We start from the raw sequence: 16,296 nt of genomic DNA on the forward strand, positions 1-16,296 counted from the left end.
AGAGAGAGAGAGAGAGAGAGAGAGAGAGAGAGAGAGAGAGAGAGAGAGAGAGAGAGAGAGAGAGAGAGAGAGAGAAAGTGTGTGACAGAGAGAGTGTGTGACAGAGAGAGAGAGAGAGAGAGACAGAGAGAAAGTGTGTGACAGAGAGAGTGTGTGAAAGAGAGAGAGAGAGAGAGAGAGAAAGTGCGTGACAGAGAGAGTGTGTGTGTGTGTGTGTGTATGTGTGTGTGTGTGCTGCTCCTCACCTGATGTTGTGCCAATGCTTCCTTCCTCACCAGGTGCTGGCTGAGGGTGGATAACCACTTCATATGGAGCTTCATTGGGCCCGTCACCCTCATCATCGCGGTAAGGGCTGTGCTTTCTCTACTGTGCTCTCGCTGTGTGACCTGTCTTCTGTCTGTCTGTGGACAGCGTTTTATATGTGAGCTGTGTTCTCTCTTTGTGAGCTGTATTTTTCTGTGTGAGTTTTGTTTTATGTGATCAGCAGTGAGATTTCAGGAAATGTAGGCAACACCATTTTGTGAGCAATTTCCACTAAATCTAGACTCTAGTGTTTAAAGCTCTGGATAATCATTTTGAGTGCTTCACCATTCACAAGCGTTTTCTGCTCAAATGAATTCCATTCTACAGGGAACTGATGTTGTTTTTATGTGACTTTCAAGCCTGCATTAATATTGAGTCAAATGATGCTGTTTTTGTTGTTTTGTCTTTCCTGTAATACAGTTGGCATTGCATTAAATATGGTTTTCATGGCTGCGTATGAATGTGGTCTGTCTGTAGGACCGCAGCAGCAGTAAGGTCACCTAACACAGACACAAGGTCTCTGCCTGCCTGCATTAAGAGCACACAGCCAGAGACACACAGAGAGACCGACAGAGAAAGCCCCTGCTGTGGTGTGTTTAATTTTACACAGAGGTGGCAGTTACATATTGTGCAAGATACACACTCTCGTGCGCATGCGCGTGCACGCACGCACGCATGCGCCCTGTGTTCACACTGAGTGGAGCTGAGGCGGGGCTGCAGGAAGCACTCGGATCTCTGGGGAGCGGCCGCAGGGCTCGGAGGGCATTTTCTCAGTGCTCAGAGTACATGGAAGTAATGAGGGCCGGGAGCACCGTGCCGCGTCTGAAGTGCTCTAACAGGAGCTGGGATCATGGCGGGTCGCAAGCGTCCGTTAATATTTCACTCAGTTTATCCAGAGTTCACTCCGCCTGCCTGCTCGCTTTCCTGGAAGCTCACTGAGCGTCCCGGGGCCCCCCACACAGAGCGGGGTGGGGGGGAGCTTTAGAGCTGTGTTGCACTTCCTCTGTCGCATCGGATCAGTGTCAGCGGCGTGCCGTGCAGTGCTGAGGCCGCTCCCACAGCGGCTCCCAGGCTGACGCAACCCGGCAAAGGGCGAGAAGACCGAGCCACTCCACACCTCTCCACTGACCTGATTGGCCAATTCCCCCAGGGAACTGCAGGGCGAATCAGCTGTGACCCTTATGGATGGATCTGCTGTGATCTCATTGGCTGAGATGTGATTGACGGCAGGACAGGGGTTCTTTGTGGATCAGCTGATTGGGCAGTAGTGCACAGATGCAGGGTTAGGGTTAGGGTTATTAGTGGATGCAGGGTTAGGGTTAGGGTCAGTAATGGATGCAGGGTTAGGGTTAGGGTTATTAGTGGATGCAGGGTTAGGGTTAGGGTCAGTAATGGATGCAGGGTTAGGGTTAGTAATGGATGCAGGTTTAGGGTTAATAATGGATGCAGGGTTAGGGTTAGTAGTGGATGCAGGGTTAGGGTTAATAATGGATGCAAGGTTAGGGTTAGTAGTGGATGCAGGGTTAGGGTTAATAATGGATGCAGGGTTAGGGTTAATAATGGATGCAGGGTTAGGGTTAGTAGTGGATGCAGGGTTAGGGTTAGAGTTAATAATGGATGCAGGGTTAGGGTTAGTAGTGGATGCAGGGTTAGGGTTAGGGTTAGGGTTAATAATGGATGCAGGGTTAGGGTTAGGGTTAGTAGTGGATGCAGGGTTAGGGTTAGTAATGGATGCAGGGTTAGGGTTAGGGTTAGTAATGGATGCAGGGTTAGGGTTAGGGTTAATAATGGATGCAGGGTTAGGGTTAGTAGTGGATGCAGGGTTAGGGTTAATAATGGATGCAGGGTTAGGGTTAGTAGTGGATGCAGGGTTAGGGTTAATAATGGATGCAAGGTTAGGGTTAGTAGTGGATGCAGGGTTAGGGTTAGGGTTAATAATGGATGCAGGGTTAGGGTTAGTAGTGGATGCAGGGTTAGGGTTAATAATGGATGCAAGGTTAGGGTTAGTAGTGGATGCAGGGTTAGGGTTAATAATGGATGCAGGGTTAGGGTTAGTAGTGGATGCAGGGTTAGGGTTAGTAATGGATGCAGGGTTAGGGTTAGTAGTGGATGCAGGGTTAGGGTTAGTAGTGGATGCAGGGTTAGGGTTAGTAATGGAAGCAGGGGTATACTGCAGAATGATGAAGGGAGGACTGCACTTGGCCCGAAAGATGCAGAAACTCCTTCCCTCTATATTTCTATTTGTTCAGTTGTTCAGTAGAGCAGGATTGGTATTCATCTCTCTGATGCCAAAAACGAGTCCTCTCTGCTTGCGGAATATTTGAGGGGAGCTTTACCAGTTTGTCCAGTTTCATGAAGGCACCTCTGCTTCAGAGAACTACACGTCAAGAGGAGGACTGCAGTGGTGGGACTGTTCTGGCTCCTCTAGTAGCCATGATTTCTCTGTTTAGAATGTACTACGGGTACTGCTGTCAATGTCAGGCTCTGCAGTTTGGCAACCAGAAAGTAAGGAATGAAATGGCTATTTCTGCAGAATGTCAGTGTGTGTACTAGGTCCAGCTATGTCAGGAAGTACACGTTGAGCTGAGTCAGTTATAAGGGCTAACAGTCTACTGGCCAGAACTTACAAAATAAAATCCAAAGCAGGTTGTGATAAAACCCTTATTTTGAACATTTTACAATACGGTGTTCAGTTTTGATCATCACAATACTAAGGTATAGAAGCTCAACAGGGCAGGGCAGCAAGACTGGTCCAAATTCCTAAGCAGAGAGAATTAAAGCCCTCAGGGTAAAGCGGCTGAGGGGAGATCTTTAAAATTCTAAAATGGATTCTAAAATAAGATATATCAAGCCATATTCTCTCAACAATACCAGACAGGAAAAAAGGGATTTAAAGTAAAATTCATACCGATGATACACAGTATCACAGAGACTCATTAATGCATTGGTAATACAGTGGATACCCCTGGATCATTCAAGACCAGACTGGGCACAGTGGCCGTTTTGGATGTAATATCATCCAACTCTTATTTTTATTGTTTGTGTGCCCATCTCAAATATCAGGGTTTGCATTTTGTATTTTGTTTGCATTTCTGCTGTTTCTCTTTTATTGAGTCCTTTCACGCATGAGAAGCACATACTCCATACTCTGTTTTATATATATTTGTATAAACAGTATGGGCTATTCCTTCACAGGGTTTGAGAGTAAACACATTGCAGAATAAAGATTAGTGTAGCGAAGGGTTTCTGACTAAACAGTGGTATTGATTCTGAGCAGCAGTGTGGATGCCCTGCAATGCGTCGTGATGAACCTCGGCTGAACTTTGCTTTCTGAACCTTTTATGTGGAGTTGAAACCGATGCAAATCTGCCTCTGTCCCCGGAGTCGTGCTGCGCTTGCACACACTGACACGCTGCATTCTCTCCGCGTTCTCGCCGTGTTCTCTCCGCATTCTCGCCGCGTTCTCTCTGCGTTCTCTCCGCGTTCTCGCTGCATTCTCGCCGTGCTCTCTCTGCGTTCTCTCTGCGTTCTCTCCGCGTTCTCGCCGTGTTCTCGCCGTGCTCTCTCTGCATTCTCGCCGTGCTCTCTCTGCGTTCTCTCCGCGTTCTCGCCGTGTTCTTGCCGCATTCTCGCTGTGTTCTCGCCGCGTTCTCGCCGTGCTCTCTCCGCGTTCTTGCCGCGTTCTCGCTGCATTCTCGCCGTGCTCTCTCTGCGTTCTCTCTGCGTTCTCTCCGCGTTCTCGCCGTGTTCTCGCCGTGCTCTCTCTGCATTCTCGCCGTGCTCTCTCTGCGTTCTCTCTGCGTTCTCTCCGCGTTCTCGCCGTGTTCTCGCCGTGCTCTCTCTGCATTCTCGCCGTGCTCTCTCTGCGTTCTCTCCGCGTTCTCGCCGTGTTCTTGCCGCATTCTCGCTGTGTTCTCGCCGCGTTCTCGCCGTGCTCTCTCCGCGTTCTTGCCGCGTTCTCGCTGCATTCTCGCCGTGCTCTCTCTGCGTTCTCTCTGCGTTCTCTCCGCGTTCTCGCCGTGTTCTCGCCGTGCTCTCTCTGCATTCTCGCCGTGCTCTCTCTGCGTTCTCTCTGCGTTCTCTCCGCGTTCTCGCCGTGTTCTCGCCGTGCTCTCTCTGCATTCTCGCCGTGCTCTCTCTGCGTTCTCTCCGCGTTCTCGCCGTGTTCTTGCCGCATTCTCGCTGTGTTCTCGCCGCGTTCTCGCCGTGCTCTCTCCGCGTTCTTGCCGCGTTCTCGCTGCATTCTCGCCGTGCTCTCTCTGCGTTCTCTCTGCGTTCTCGCCGTGTTCTCTCCGCATTCTCGCCGCGTTCTCTCTGCGTTCTCTCTGCGTTCTCTCTGTGTTCTCTCCGCGTTCTCTCTGCGTTCTCGCCGGCTCTGGCAGCTGTAGCATTTCCCCAGGTCTAGCGCTCTTCCTTGTACCGCACCGGTTTTCAGCATGTTCCCTCTCCCCGGGAGACGGGCCCGGCCCTGCGTGGGACCACCGCTCCTGCCTCGCAGTGATATAGGATGACAGTAAATTTGGCGCCTGGCAGCATGTCTGAGTCCTGCAGGAGGATAGATGGTCTATATTACATTAAGCGCAGAGACGGAGTGGGCCGGAAGGCAGACCTTTTTAATCATTACAGAGAAGACGAATGAGCAGCTTTCTTCTTTAATTCAGCCCTTGATTTTAACATGTTAACTTTTCCATTATTTTGTTTTGACAGCTCAATCTCATCTTCTTGGTTATAACCATGTACAAGATGGTGAAGCACACGACCTCACTGAAACCCGACTCCAGCAGGATGGAGAACATCAAGTAAGTGATGTTGCCGCGGCGACTACATTGTTAATTACAATTGATTCAGAGTCGGTAATCTGTTGGGATTGCGAAACATGAAATCATCGTTTATAAGATTATAGTATCTGTCTGGATGACTTCCTGGGTAATTCTCAGTCTCACCGTTTCCAGTTGGAACTGCTCACTTGTCTTAATTCTGCCCTTTTCCCAGCACTCATGCAGCACAGAGGGAAAGCACCAGTGCTGGTCTCCTTCCAGAAAGAAACTAACTCACACCAGCAAAGTCGTTTTTCATTTCCAGAACTCTCTGCCATCCGTTTGGAGAGACGTCTCCAGACAGAGCATTTACCAAAGGAATTTAAAACGACTCCAGATAGAATATGTATTTTATTTTACAACCTACCCGTAATGATGACATCATGGACAGTGTGGAAGGATTTTTATGTTTTATTAAATGTCTCTTTTATCCGCAGAGCTGAGTTCTCTCCATGAAACAGAGTGAGCTGCATGGGTTTCGGGTAGAGCTAAGTGTCCATGGAAACGGTGGGCCTATTTTTTATAGACAAACAGACCGTTAAGCGGGGAAAAAGGCACGCTTGGTTGAAACATTCCCCTCAAAAGTTCAGTTTTCGGGCTTGTCCTCATTTTAAAAATGTTCTTTGAAATGGAGCTCTTGGTTTACTTGTGCTTTAGTTACCTATCAAACTAACGTAATTTTTTTCTGTCCCGTAAGTTGTGTAAGCAGTCTGTGTGTGTCGTGTGTGTTGGAGTCTTACTGCCTGGCATGGGAGGATTATCTTTTAAAGAACAAAAACCTTTTTCCTCTCCAAACATCTCTCCCCTGTTTGGCCTTACATCCCAGCAGTATTGCTGTTCATGATTGACAACTGAGGTCTTGTTAATATTCAAGAACAGCTGTTTGAAGCAAAACATTATCAAAATTGAACATTATTGCTCTTACATACTCATAACACATTTCTGTGTTTGTGTCAAATGCATCGTGTGTTCTGATAGCACCTGCTTGGAAATGATTACCCAAAATAAGCCTCCATATCCCAACATTCAAGTGCTGAATAATGAGCCAGGACACTCCAGCAGATACAGGAAGTTTATGTAATAGTGTCACCACTGGAGATTAATACTGAAGTGGGGCTCATAAATTCATATTTTTTGAATTCATTCAGTTTGTTGTCAGCTCAGTGAGGGAGGGAGATGTGATTGACCGGTTTATGAGCACACTGTCTGTGCTGTGATTGAGCAGACAGCGTGCTGCCCTGGTTATCAGGACAAGCTAACAGGGAATTGCCTTAGAGTTTTATCATCTCCATGTGTAACATCATGTAGTCTCTTCACTTGTTCCGATTTCATTAGAAATCACGTCCATGAAGCTGTCATCTCTTATTAATTCATATATTATGTCCGTAAAGGGACACAACTTCAAGGGATTCTAACTGGACAAGAGCAAAATCAAATTAAAATAACATAATGGCAGATGAAAGATGTGTCAAAATGAAGATGCTCAGTAATGAGAGAAATGAGGAGTCTCAGATATGATGTTATATTTGATGGTGAGCAGACAGGTGAAAGGTGAATGGTGTGTTTGCTGTATATGGAGGTGTTGGAGGTCATTTCCTGGAGGCTGGCAGGTAAAGCAGTGTAAGCTGCCACCTGAGCAAGGTGCTGTGGTCACATGATGCTGTGGTCACATGATGCAGGGGTTCGGTGTGCCTTGGGGGGCTGTTGTGAGTCCTGTGCAGATTGGCCTAATGTGCAGCATCTCTCTCTTCTCTCCTTTCCTCTGTGTGCCCTCTCATCCTCACAGTAATTACCGTGTTTGTGACGGATACTATAGTTCTGATTTTCCCGGGTAAGCTTCGGCTCTGCGTCTTTCATCACTTACTGATGTAGTTTCCCAAAGATCGGCAGCTGAAAAGTAATGTCTCTCAGATATACAATTTATGGCACTGGGAAAGAAATATGAAATGATAAACACCTTTAAAATGAAACCAGTGATGAATAATTTTACTCTGTAAATTAGTCTTAGATCTCATTCTGTTTGTGTCCCATTTTCCGCAGCTGAAACGTGCATTATTGACTGTCTGCCAGAGCGTCCGCCTGTCTAATCTGTGTTTCTCTCTCTCACTCACCCCATGCTGTAGCTATGAAGATAATAAGCCTTTTATCAAGTAAGAACATGAGTGAGCCGAGTCGTAGTTCCTCCATTTCAGGTGTCCTGTGTGCTCCGTCTGAACGTTTGTGACGGAGGTCCCTGTGTGTGTGTGTGTGTGTGTGTGTGTGTGTGTGTGTGTGTGTGTGTGTGTGTGTGCGCGCGCGCTCACCTCATGTGTCCGTGGCTCTCTTGGTGAGTGTGGTCTGCAAGCTGGCAGGCTCCCCTGCACTGCAGCGCGCCCCGGAGGCCCAGAGAGGGCGCAGTCCTGGCTGCATTTGCCCCCCTCTCACCCACACAGAGAAGGAAACTGCCTCTCTGAAACGCGCAGCAGGTTTACCTTCTCCTGCTCTCCCGTGTGCACCCCCCCCCACCCCCACCCCCCCGGCCGGCCGTGCTGTGAGCCGGCGAGCTCTGTGCTTCCTGTGTGGCTCATTGGTGTGGTGCGGCCGTGTTTTTGGTGGGGTGTGTCTCTGTGCCTGTTGCGGGCATGTTGGCGTAAGGGTGCTGACGCCTCTCTCCCCACAGGTCGTGGGTGCTGGGGGCGTTCGCTCTGCTCTGCCTGCTGGGCCTCACCTGGTCCTTCGGCTTGTTCTTCATGAACGAGTCGTCCATCGTCATGGCGTACCTCTTCACCATATTCAACACCCTGCAGGGCATGTTCATATTCATATTCCACTGCCTGCTGCAGAAAAAGGTGAGTTATTACAGTATTACAGACCCCTATAACCACACCCCTTCCATACTGTATGCTGGAGCACAGGAGGAGTGCCACACCCGTGACAGGAACCCATGACCCTCTGGTCCAGAGTCATTTGGTTAAAGTGCTTCCCCACAGATAAGATTAGAGGCACCCGTGTGCAGCCATCAGTAAAAAGACATGACAGGCCTGTAGCCATTTTTACATCCGCAGTGTATAGTCACTGGCATCACTGATCCCAGCAGGAGCACTGTGGTATATTACCCATAATTCCCTCGGATGCTCTGCCGTAATTACCCTCCCAATCCCACTTCCATGTCCTTTACTGGTTGTCAGATGTTTGTATTGGGTCTTTTAGCTCTTAGTCTCCATGACCGGGAGTTTCCACAGTTGCCTGGTAACTTGAGAAACATGCCTGCATTCGGCGAGAGATCCCTTCCCCTTAGTCGGGGCCTCTCTCTGGAAGTGAGAGGGGGAGGCAAGAAATGCACAATGGCAGAGTGAGCAATCTGCAGCTAACCACCGCTAAACAGCCTCAACCACTGCTAGCTGCAGCTAACCACCGCTAAACAGCCTCAACCACTGCTAGCTGCAGCTAACCACCGCTAAACAGCCTCAACCACTGCTAGCTGCAGCTAACCACTGCTAACTGTAGCTAACCACCACTAAGCATACGAACCGTAGGTAACCACGCTAACCACTGTTAACTGATCATAGGCCTGCAGATGTTTACACTGAACGTGCTGTGAAGCTGTGTGTTAGCCGGTCTGTAGTGGCTGCGTGTCTGGTTGATGTATGGTAAGTTCAGCTGGGATCTGAGTGACTCTCAGCTGACTCTGCCTGCTTGACGTCCACGTTTAAATCTACAGCTGCTTCATCGCGGGTGAGCCCCACAGGTCAAAGGTGCGCTCTGTGAAGCAGCGGTTTGTGAATGTGTGTGTTTCCCCCGTTCTTTATACGCAGGTGCGTAAGGAGTACAGTAAATGCCTGCGTCAGTCTCATTGCTGCAGAGGCGTGGCCACAGACAGCTCCCACAGCTCCGCAAAGACCTCCACCTCCAGAGCCAACGCCCGTTACTCCTCTGCCACACAGGTACACAGAGCCCTGGAGCTCAGCGCCTGCGCACCTGAGCGGCACGCTGAGCGGCGCGCTGCCCCTCTCATATCACCTGCGCTCACTGTCACAGGGCTCTTTTAAAGGGTCGCTTTATGAAAGGTCACTGTTAAAGGGTGGCTTTTAAATAGCTGTGTAACCTTGAGCTCAGTGCCAGTGGTAGCAAGAATGTAGATGCAGTGCAGTGATGTTGTACTCAGAGGAACGCTGTCTATAATGCGGTCGATGGTGATTGGAGGAAGATGACTGACTTCCTGATGCCTCCTCTGATTTTACTGGACAGAGCCGGATCCGCAGGATGTGGAACGACACTGTCAGGAAGCAGTCAGAGTCGTCCTTCATGTCGGGTGACATTAACAGCACCTCAACCCTGAACCAAGGTACAGTACCGATCCCGCTTCTCCTCTGGTCTGAATCATTCTTTTGAAAACAGGCTTTGGAGGTTTGGGAATGACTGTCCTTGTTGGCAGATCATAGCAGGGTAGTTTTATATTTTGTTGGTAATCTTACCTTGGTGCTTTGAGTAATCAGATGTAGATTTCTTATTGGCTCAGAGAATAAACTGTACACAATAATCAGGCAGGAATTTCCTCCGCGTTGATCAGATCTTATCACACATCTTAGTTTTGCCTCCAACAGAAACTTTATGTTTGAGCAAAGCAGTTATTATTTCCCCTGACTGTGTAAGGTGAGACTGAACAGAAAACATGGCAGAATCTGATTGGAAGAGAGCAGGGAAGCGGCAGCAGCTGCTCTCTCCATTACGGGCAGAAAGCGGAGAGCGAGGAAGAGCAGGGACCGAGCACAGCTCGGCTGGCATGAAATGCACATCACTCAGGCAGCGGCCGACGCAAAGTGACATCCCCTATTTATAGCAATGTTTTTTTTTAAATGATTTCATATATTATTTAGGGCGTGTATAAATATGCTGATGAGAAGATGGCGTTAAACTCTGGACGACCCTGTGCGTTCGGGAGAGAGTGGTTCAGTGCTTCTGTGACGGTCGTCTCTAAAATTGGGCTGTGGGGGAGAGCACAGCCCAGTGGAGGGAGTGGGTCTCCCTGCCTCACCTGTGGGCGCTCTGGTGAGCTGCAGGAGCTGGTGCCTCCAGCAGAGATTAAGTGTTAACGAGGGTCGCACCTTTGGCCTCACGGTGTCAGTGCTCTCTGATACCCATACAGCCGAGCGGACTCTCAGCACAGGGGAGCCTGAAAGCTGTAACAGTCAGGAATACCAAAAAGGAGGCCAGGTGGACAGAAATCAGAAGAAAACCGGCCCATCTGAATATTGAATGCATTTCTGTTTAAAAAGAGTGGCCTGTGTTTGAGTTATGAAGAGCCCTGGTGTGACATTAAACAGAGGGAGGTGCAGTCTGGCCCCACAGTGGCAGCAGAGCTAAACCGAGCATAAACTGATGAGACGGGGTTATTTTCTGGGGTTGGTTTTGGTGAGCAGAGTCCCGTTGGCTGTGGAGGGAGAGACTGAGGGCGCTGAAATATTTTCTTGATCATTAACGTGCCGCTGGACTCAGGCAAAGACGTTCCGCTTCGTAACTGAGGCGCGTGAAGCCCAGAATGCACAGCTTCCCTTAACTTCCTGCCGTCCTACACTGAACCACACAGTTAACTCCGGGTAAAAGTTTGTCAGTTTGAATGTTGCTTTTACTTGTTTCCCCTCTGATTCTCTCAGCTGCCTTTGACTTTGAGGGAGTCATGTTCCTCTTTTTTAAACTGGTTCTGAGATTACTGATTTTACTGTTTTAAGTTTCTTTAAATTCTTTAAATTAGTGCTATGTGAAATTGGGCCACAACCAATACATTTGGATGGATAGATTGATTGATTGATTGATTGATTGAATGATTGGTTGGTTGAAATTCACGGTGTAACTCCAGACAGTGGCCAAATGCTGATTTTACTTACAAATGAGTAGGCAGCATCCACTAAGTAATGCCTCTTAGTGCTTCTTATTGGTAGCTCCTAACAAGTGCTTCTCTGTTATCTGCTAATGAATGTTTTTCTGTATTACCTGCTAACAAACATTTGTCAGTATTACCTGCTAATGAGTGTTTCTGTGTGTAATTATCTCCTCTGGTGTCTGTTGAATTAGCAGAGTCAGAAACACCAGCCTGCCAATAATGCTTGACAGATGACATATGAAGCAGCATTGAGATTCCTTCTCACACATCTGCACACCGTCTCTCCCTCCACTCTGCTGTTTCCATTCAGATAACGCTGCCATCATCTGTAGAAACACATGCTTGGCTGACGCACACGTTCACCTCAGTTTCCACTGCGCTGATGGGTTCAGTCCTGCCTTCATTTCTAACACCTACTGTTTCACCTTGCAACCAGGTGTGAATCTTATGAATCTGGCCTATTGATGTGTCAGGTATCTGATAGTCAGGATACCTGTGTCATATTTCAACAACTTGTTACTGAAATTTAAGTGGAAAACAATAACATCATCAAATTAGACAGAAATGAAATATCAATCTGTCAGAATCCATCTGTTCATTTCACATACACCGCCCCCGCCCCCGCCCCCACCCCACCCCACCCCACCCCACTCCATCAGCACAGGTGTGGAAACTTACCTGTCCTCTTCTGTCTCACTGTTCTAGGAATGACAGGAAATTATCTTCTAACTAACCCTCTCCTCCGACCACACGGCACTAGCAACCCCTATAACACCTTACTGGCTGAGACAGTGGTGTGCAACAGTACGGGCCCTCCTGTCTTTAACTCCTCAGGTGTGCACTTTACCTCTTTCCTCTTCCCAACACACGCCTTGGCGGCTCTGTGCTGTCTGACTCCTTTCCCGTGACTTCCTATGGCCTTTCAGTGGTGTCAAGAGCAGAATATAACGTAGTATCTCTGTCCAGCATTACTATCCCACTCTCCCGTAAGTCACCTGGAATAGTGGGCATTAGTGATTTTGATGGTGAGAGTTGTGATGTACGTTTTCCTGAGTTCAGGTCGGTTAAACAGTGGGTCCATGTGTGTTACTTCAGTTTATCTGAAAAGGGCTGTTCTGGCCACCAAAACAATTTCACTGCATAAAGGGAAGGTGTCTCTTTCTTTGGGACAGATACTACATATTCTCTCTTGATCAGCCAGTTGTTTTTATATTTTATATCATGTATGTAATGAAAGTGGGATGAAAGTGCTTGCTTTTATTTTGCTGCTTTAATATTATTGATGATATGTATTTGTTACTGAAAGGGCATACCAGCTTCCATTCTCCTTTCCGCAGTATTCTCTCGCTGGATCCGCTTTAAATTCCCTTTTAATCAGATGCTTTGCCATGTTACTGCAAGCTCTGAGCTCCTGCACCAAGCCTCCGCTGCTACCTTTGAAGTTCCTTTTTAAATTAAAAGAAAATTTGCACACTTCTGATGATCTGTAAAAGCATTTGATTTTGCGGTGGTTCACATGGACGAACTGCATGTTACTGTAGAAACGCTTGGGAAAACTTATTTATTTTTTTTTTTCTTATGCTTCCCTCTAGGGACCTACAGAGAGACAAGTACGGAAGTAAAAAATAACTTTGATTATAATTTTTTTTTTATTTTCAGCATGATTTTGAGAGGAAAAACAACCTAAAATGGTATACTTCCAGTTACTGACACACCCCTAAATAGCCATCAAATGAAAATTTGTAAAGACAGAAAGATTTCACTCAAAATATCACTCTCTTCACACTCCCCAATGTCCGCTCTGTGAAAGGCAGCCCCTCTTCAGTGAGAGGACCTGTGGGGTGCAGTGTGCTATCTGTGGGGGGGGGGGGGGCAGCATGCTGGAGTGCTGAATCTGTTTCTCGCCTTTTGCTGGAGGGGCAGGAATGACTGATTCCAGAAGGGCTTTAAGCAGCTTTTCACAGCACACTTGGCTTCCCAGACTCAACACAGACATGTGCTAATAATTAAAGCTGCAGTCTAACACAAGAACACTTTCAACTGGCTGTAATGCTCCGTGATAAAGGAAAATAAATTCACACAGCACAGATGCATAGTGACTGATTACAGTGAGTACATTCTTACAGTATTTATTGTATATTGTGTGTATATATACATTTTTACGAAAGGTGCAGTATTGAAGCAGGGGCGATATGTGTCTTTAAAGCTGAATGAAACTGGAAAATGAAACGTATTGAAATTGAAATCTGGAGTCCTGGAATGTTGCCTGGTTTTCCCTCCTGTGTGAGTGGATGTGTTTCTCTCACTTCACTAGCCACTCTGAGGCACTCAGTGACATGCTGTTTCCCAGAACGAACCACTCTCAGCACTCTCACAGAATCCACTAGTCTGAACACACTCCCAGAATGCACTAGTCTGAATGCACTCCCAGAATGCACCAGTCTCAGCCCTCTCCCAGAATGCACCACTCTCAGTGCTCAATCTCCCAGAAGGCAATTTAAATAGTGCTCCCAGTTTGGCTCCTCCTTTCTCCAGATATAACCTGTTTGAATGAAAATGGCTTTGGAGTCAGTTGCAAGAACACTCTGTTCTCTGTAACAGCAGCTGTCCTGCCTTTTGTTTCTCTCCGTATGAGCTCTGTCATGGCTGGTACACAGTCCCCCATTTCTCCTCAGTGTCTCTGACTCACGGGGGGTTGGGGGGTGAGCAGAGACTCCCCAGAGACACCACTGCTACTGCGCGTGGGGGGGGGGGGGGACTCGCTGTGCAGTTTTTCCAAGGCTGCGCTTGTCATCAGGGGGTTTGGTGGCCGAGGAGCCGTTGCTGTGACTGGTGCTCACTGTGGGGCTGAGACTTCGGCTGCCAGACGGGACTTGTAAAACACACACACTCTCACACACACACACTCGCTCATTCACACACACGCATGCTGGCATGCCTCTCACCCACACTCACATTCACACACACTCACAGAACTGCATCTGAAAAATAAGGGGTGTTTTTCCAGAAGAGGCCGATTTGTCTGTTAGTTTGATTTGCTGTGTCTTAGCTGCTGAGTTTCTTTTCTTTCTCTGGGTGGTTATTCATCATGTTACAATAAATGATTTTACTTTCTTTTGCACGTGTGGCGCTGGTAGGCCAGGTAGCCAGAGCAGGCTCACATGCTGTCAGATGTCCAAAGTGAGTCATCCCAGCGGCTGTGTGTTGTGGTGTAGTGAGAGAGCTGGCTGTCCCTGTCCCATCCCCCCCCGTCCCCCCCTCCCGTCCCCATCGGCCTGTCGTGGACGTGGTCGCTTGCCTGTGTGTGGCTGCACATCTGTACGTTTCTGACACTCTGTGCGTGTGATGCTCATTTTATTTCTGTTTTTCAATAATCTTTTTATTGATTTTTATTTAGATTTTTAATGTTGTTCAGGATGAAGGTGTGTGTTTCGGCCACAGATGTGAGGGGGCTATTATCTGTCTGTCGGGAGGCTATAATGCAGAATATGGGCATAAATATGACATAAATAAAAATCCTCCTTAGTACTTTTACTAATTCCCTAAAAAATTTTCTTAATGGCAAATTACCTTAATGATATTGTTGCATATGCACATTTAAGTCTTCTCAATTAATTACTCTTCTTAATTGTTTTTATTTATTTTTTTTGTAACAGAGAATCAAAAAGAATGCTGCTGGAGTCCTGAACAGTATTAAAGTGTTTTACAGTCATTTTTTGGGGAGGGAAACAGTGTTGGCTGAGGTAAAACCTGGCCTGTGGTCTGCTTGCAGGACATTCACTGAGCAATGCCCGGGACACCAGTGCGACGGACACGCTACCACTCAACGGTAACTTCAACAACAGCTACTCCCTGGGAAACGGCGACTTCAGCGACGGCCTGCGGGGGGCGCCGTGCGGGCTCAGCCTGGACGACGCCGCCTTCGAGAAAATGATCATTTCAGAGCTGGTGCAGAACAACCTGCGGGGCTGCAGCAAGAGTCACCACACAGAGTGGGGAGGGGGCCCGGGGGGGCTGGGAGTCCGTGGCGGGGGGGACGACGCCCTCACAGCCGACGCCTCGTCCCTGGTACACGGCGACCCCCCCGCGGCGGAGCTGGAGGCCCCCCTGCTGCCGCAGAGGACTCACTCCCTCCTGTACGGCCCCCATGGGCCGCACCCCAGCCCCCGGCCCGAGGGCCCGGACAGCTACCTCACACAGCTCCCCGACGCCGAGGACAAGCTGCACACCCCAAACAGAGACTCTCTGTACACCAGCCTGCCCAACCTCACAGACTCGCCCTGTCCCGAGAGTGGGGGCGAGGAGGGCCCGCACTCCCCCTCCCACCGCAGCGAGAGGGAGGACCTTTACTGCACCAGCGTGCCGGACCTGGGGCACGGGCCCCCCCTGCAGCCCTACTACCACATCAGCAGCAGCGAGGCCTACATCCTGCCCGTCGCCAAGGACGAGCCCGCCCCCGAGGGAGACGCCAGCGACGGGCAGATGCAGCTGGTCACGAGCCTCTAAGCGCAGTGGGCCCTGGGCCCCCGGACTTCCTGTGCTGCGATACAGACTCCGCGGAACACAAGCAGAGCATTTTCTTTGTCGTGTTGTTGTTGGTCAGAGACTCACCGTTTTGGTGTTTAGGTGAGCTGCCGGAGGAGAGTGGAGCGGTCAGAGCGAGCTCGATGCCGTCTGGGGAGCATCTCACGCACGGCTCCCTCCTCCCTCCGAATGTCTGCGCTCTGTTACATACCAGCTCCAGAGCTGCGGGGCTGAAGGCTCTCTGAGGCGATGATAAAATCAGATACAATAAGGTCCTGATCCCAGAACAGTTGCTTCCGTCGTGGTGAAGCCTGGAAGCATATGACCACTAGCAGTCTAGCCTCAGGCCTTATATTTTCTCAGCTGTACATTAAACTTCTCAGCAGAAATGGTTAAAAAAGATCTATTTTGTTGTATCTCTCACTAATGTAAAAAAGTCCATGTCAACCATAAATACAAAATGACATGTTAATGAAAATTTTAAAATTTGAAGAGACTATTGTGTAAAAGTCACACATGTTCTAAAACATGTTTATTCTTCTTACAGATCATTCATTATAGTATGTTTGAGCAAAAATAGACAAAAAAAGCTGAATTGAAGGTCAGTTCAGACTCACTTCTTCATGTGTGAACTGTGTTTTTGCTTCCATAAATGGCAATGTAAGATTTCATATTGCCAAAACGATAAACATTATGGTACAGGGAAATAAACCACCTTATTTCAGCCAATAAAGCCATGTCTTTGCACAAATTTGGTGTGAATTAGATCATAATGTAATTTATTTTACTGTG

General features: G+C 48.3%; 1 protein-coding gene across 13 annotated transcripts in view; it reads left to right on the forward strand.

The window, feature by feature from the left end:
• The window catches only part of LOC118796142 (adhesion G protein-coupled receptor L2-like), a 101,715-nt gene extending 85,778 nt beyond the window's left edge, over nucleotides 1-15,937 (forward strand). For 4 of the 13 annotated variants that reach the window (XM_036554979.1, XM_036554983.1, XM_036554980.1 and 1 more), the window contains 8 exons: nucleotides 279-345; nucleotides 5,011-5,102; nucleotides 7,780-7,948; nucleotides 8,915-9,043; nucleotides 9,348-9,444; nucleotides 11,686-11,814; nucleotides 12,573-12,590; nucleotides 14,753-15,937. In XM_036554979.1, the coding sequence (XP_036410872.1) occupies nucleotides 279-345; nucleotides 5,011-5,102; nucleotides 7,780-7,948; nucleotides 8,915-9,043; nucleotides 9,348-9,444; nucleotides 11,686-11,814; nucleotides 12,573-12,590; nucleotides 14,753-15,486 (1,435 nt within the window). In that variant the 3' untranslated portion in view covers nucleotides 15,487-15,937. Of the gene's footprint in view, nucleotides 1-278; nucleotides 346-5,010; nucleotides 5,103-7,779; nucleotides 7,949-8,914; nucleotides 9,044-9,347; nucleotides 9,445-11,685; nucleotides 11,815-12,572; nucleotides 12,591-14,117; nucleotides 14,161-14,752 lie in introns of all 13 variants that reach the window. The other 9 variants (XM_036554981.1, XM_036554986.1, XM_036554982.1 and 6 more) reach the window with 3 other exon arrangements.
• The last annotated feature ends 359 nt before the right edge of the window (nucleotides 15,938-16,296 follow it).

The sequence above is a fragment of the Megalops cyprinoides genome, chromosome 20, assembly GCF_013368585.1.
Source record: "Megalops cyprinoides isolate fMegCyp1 chromosome 20, fMegCyp1.pri, whole genome shotgun sequence".
Classification (NCBI taxonomy): Eukaryota; Metazoa; Chordata; class Actinopteri; order Elopiformes; family Megalopidae; genus Megalops; species Megalops cyprinoides.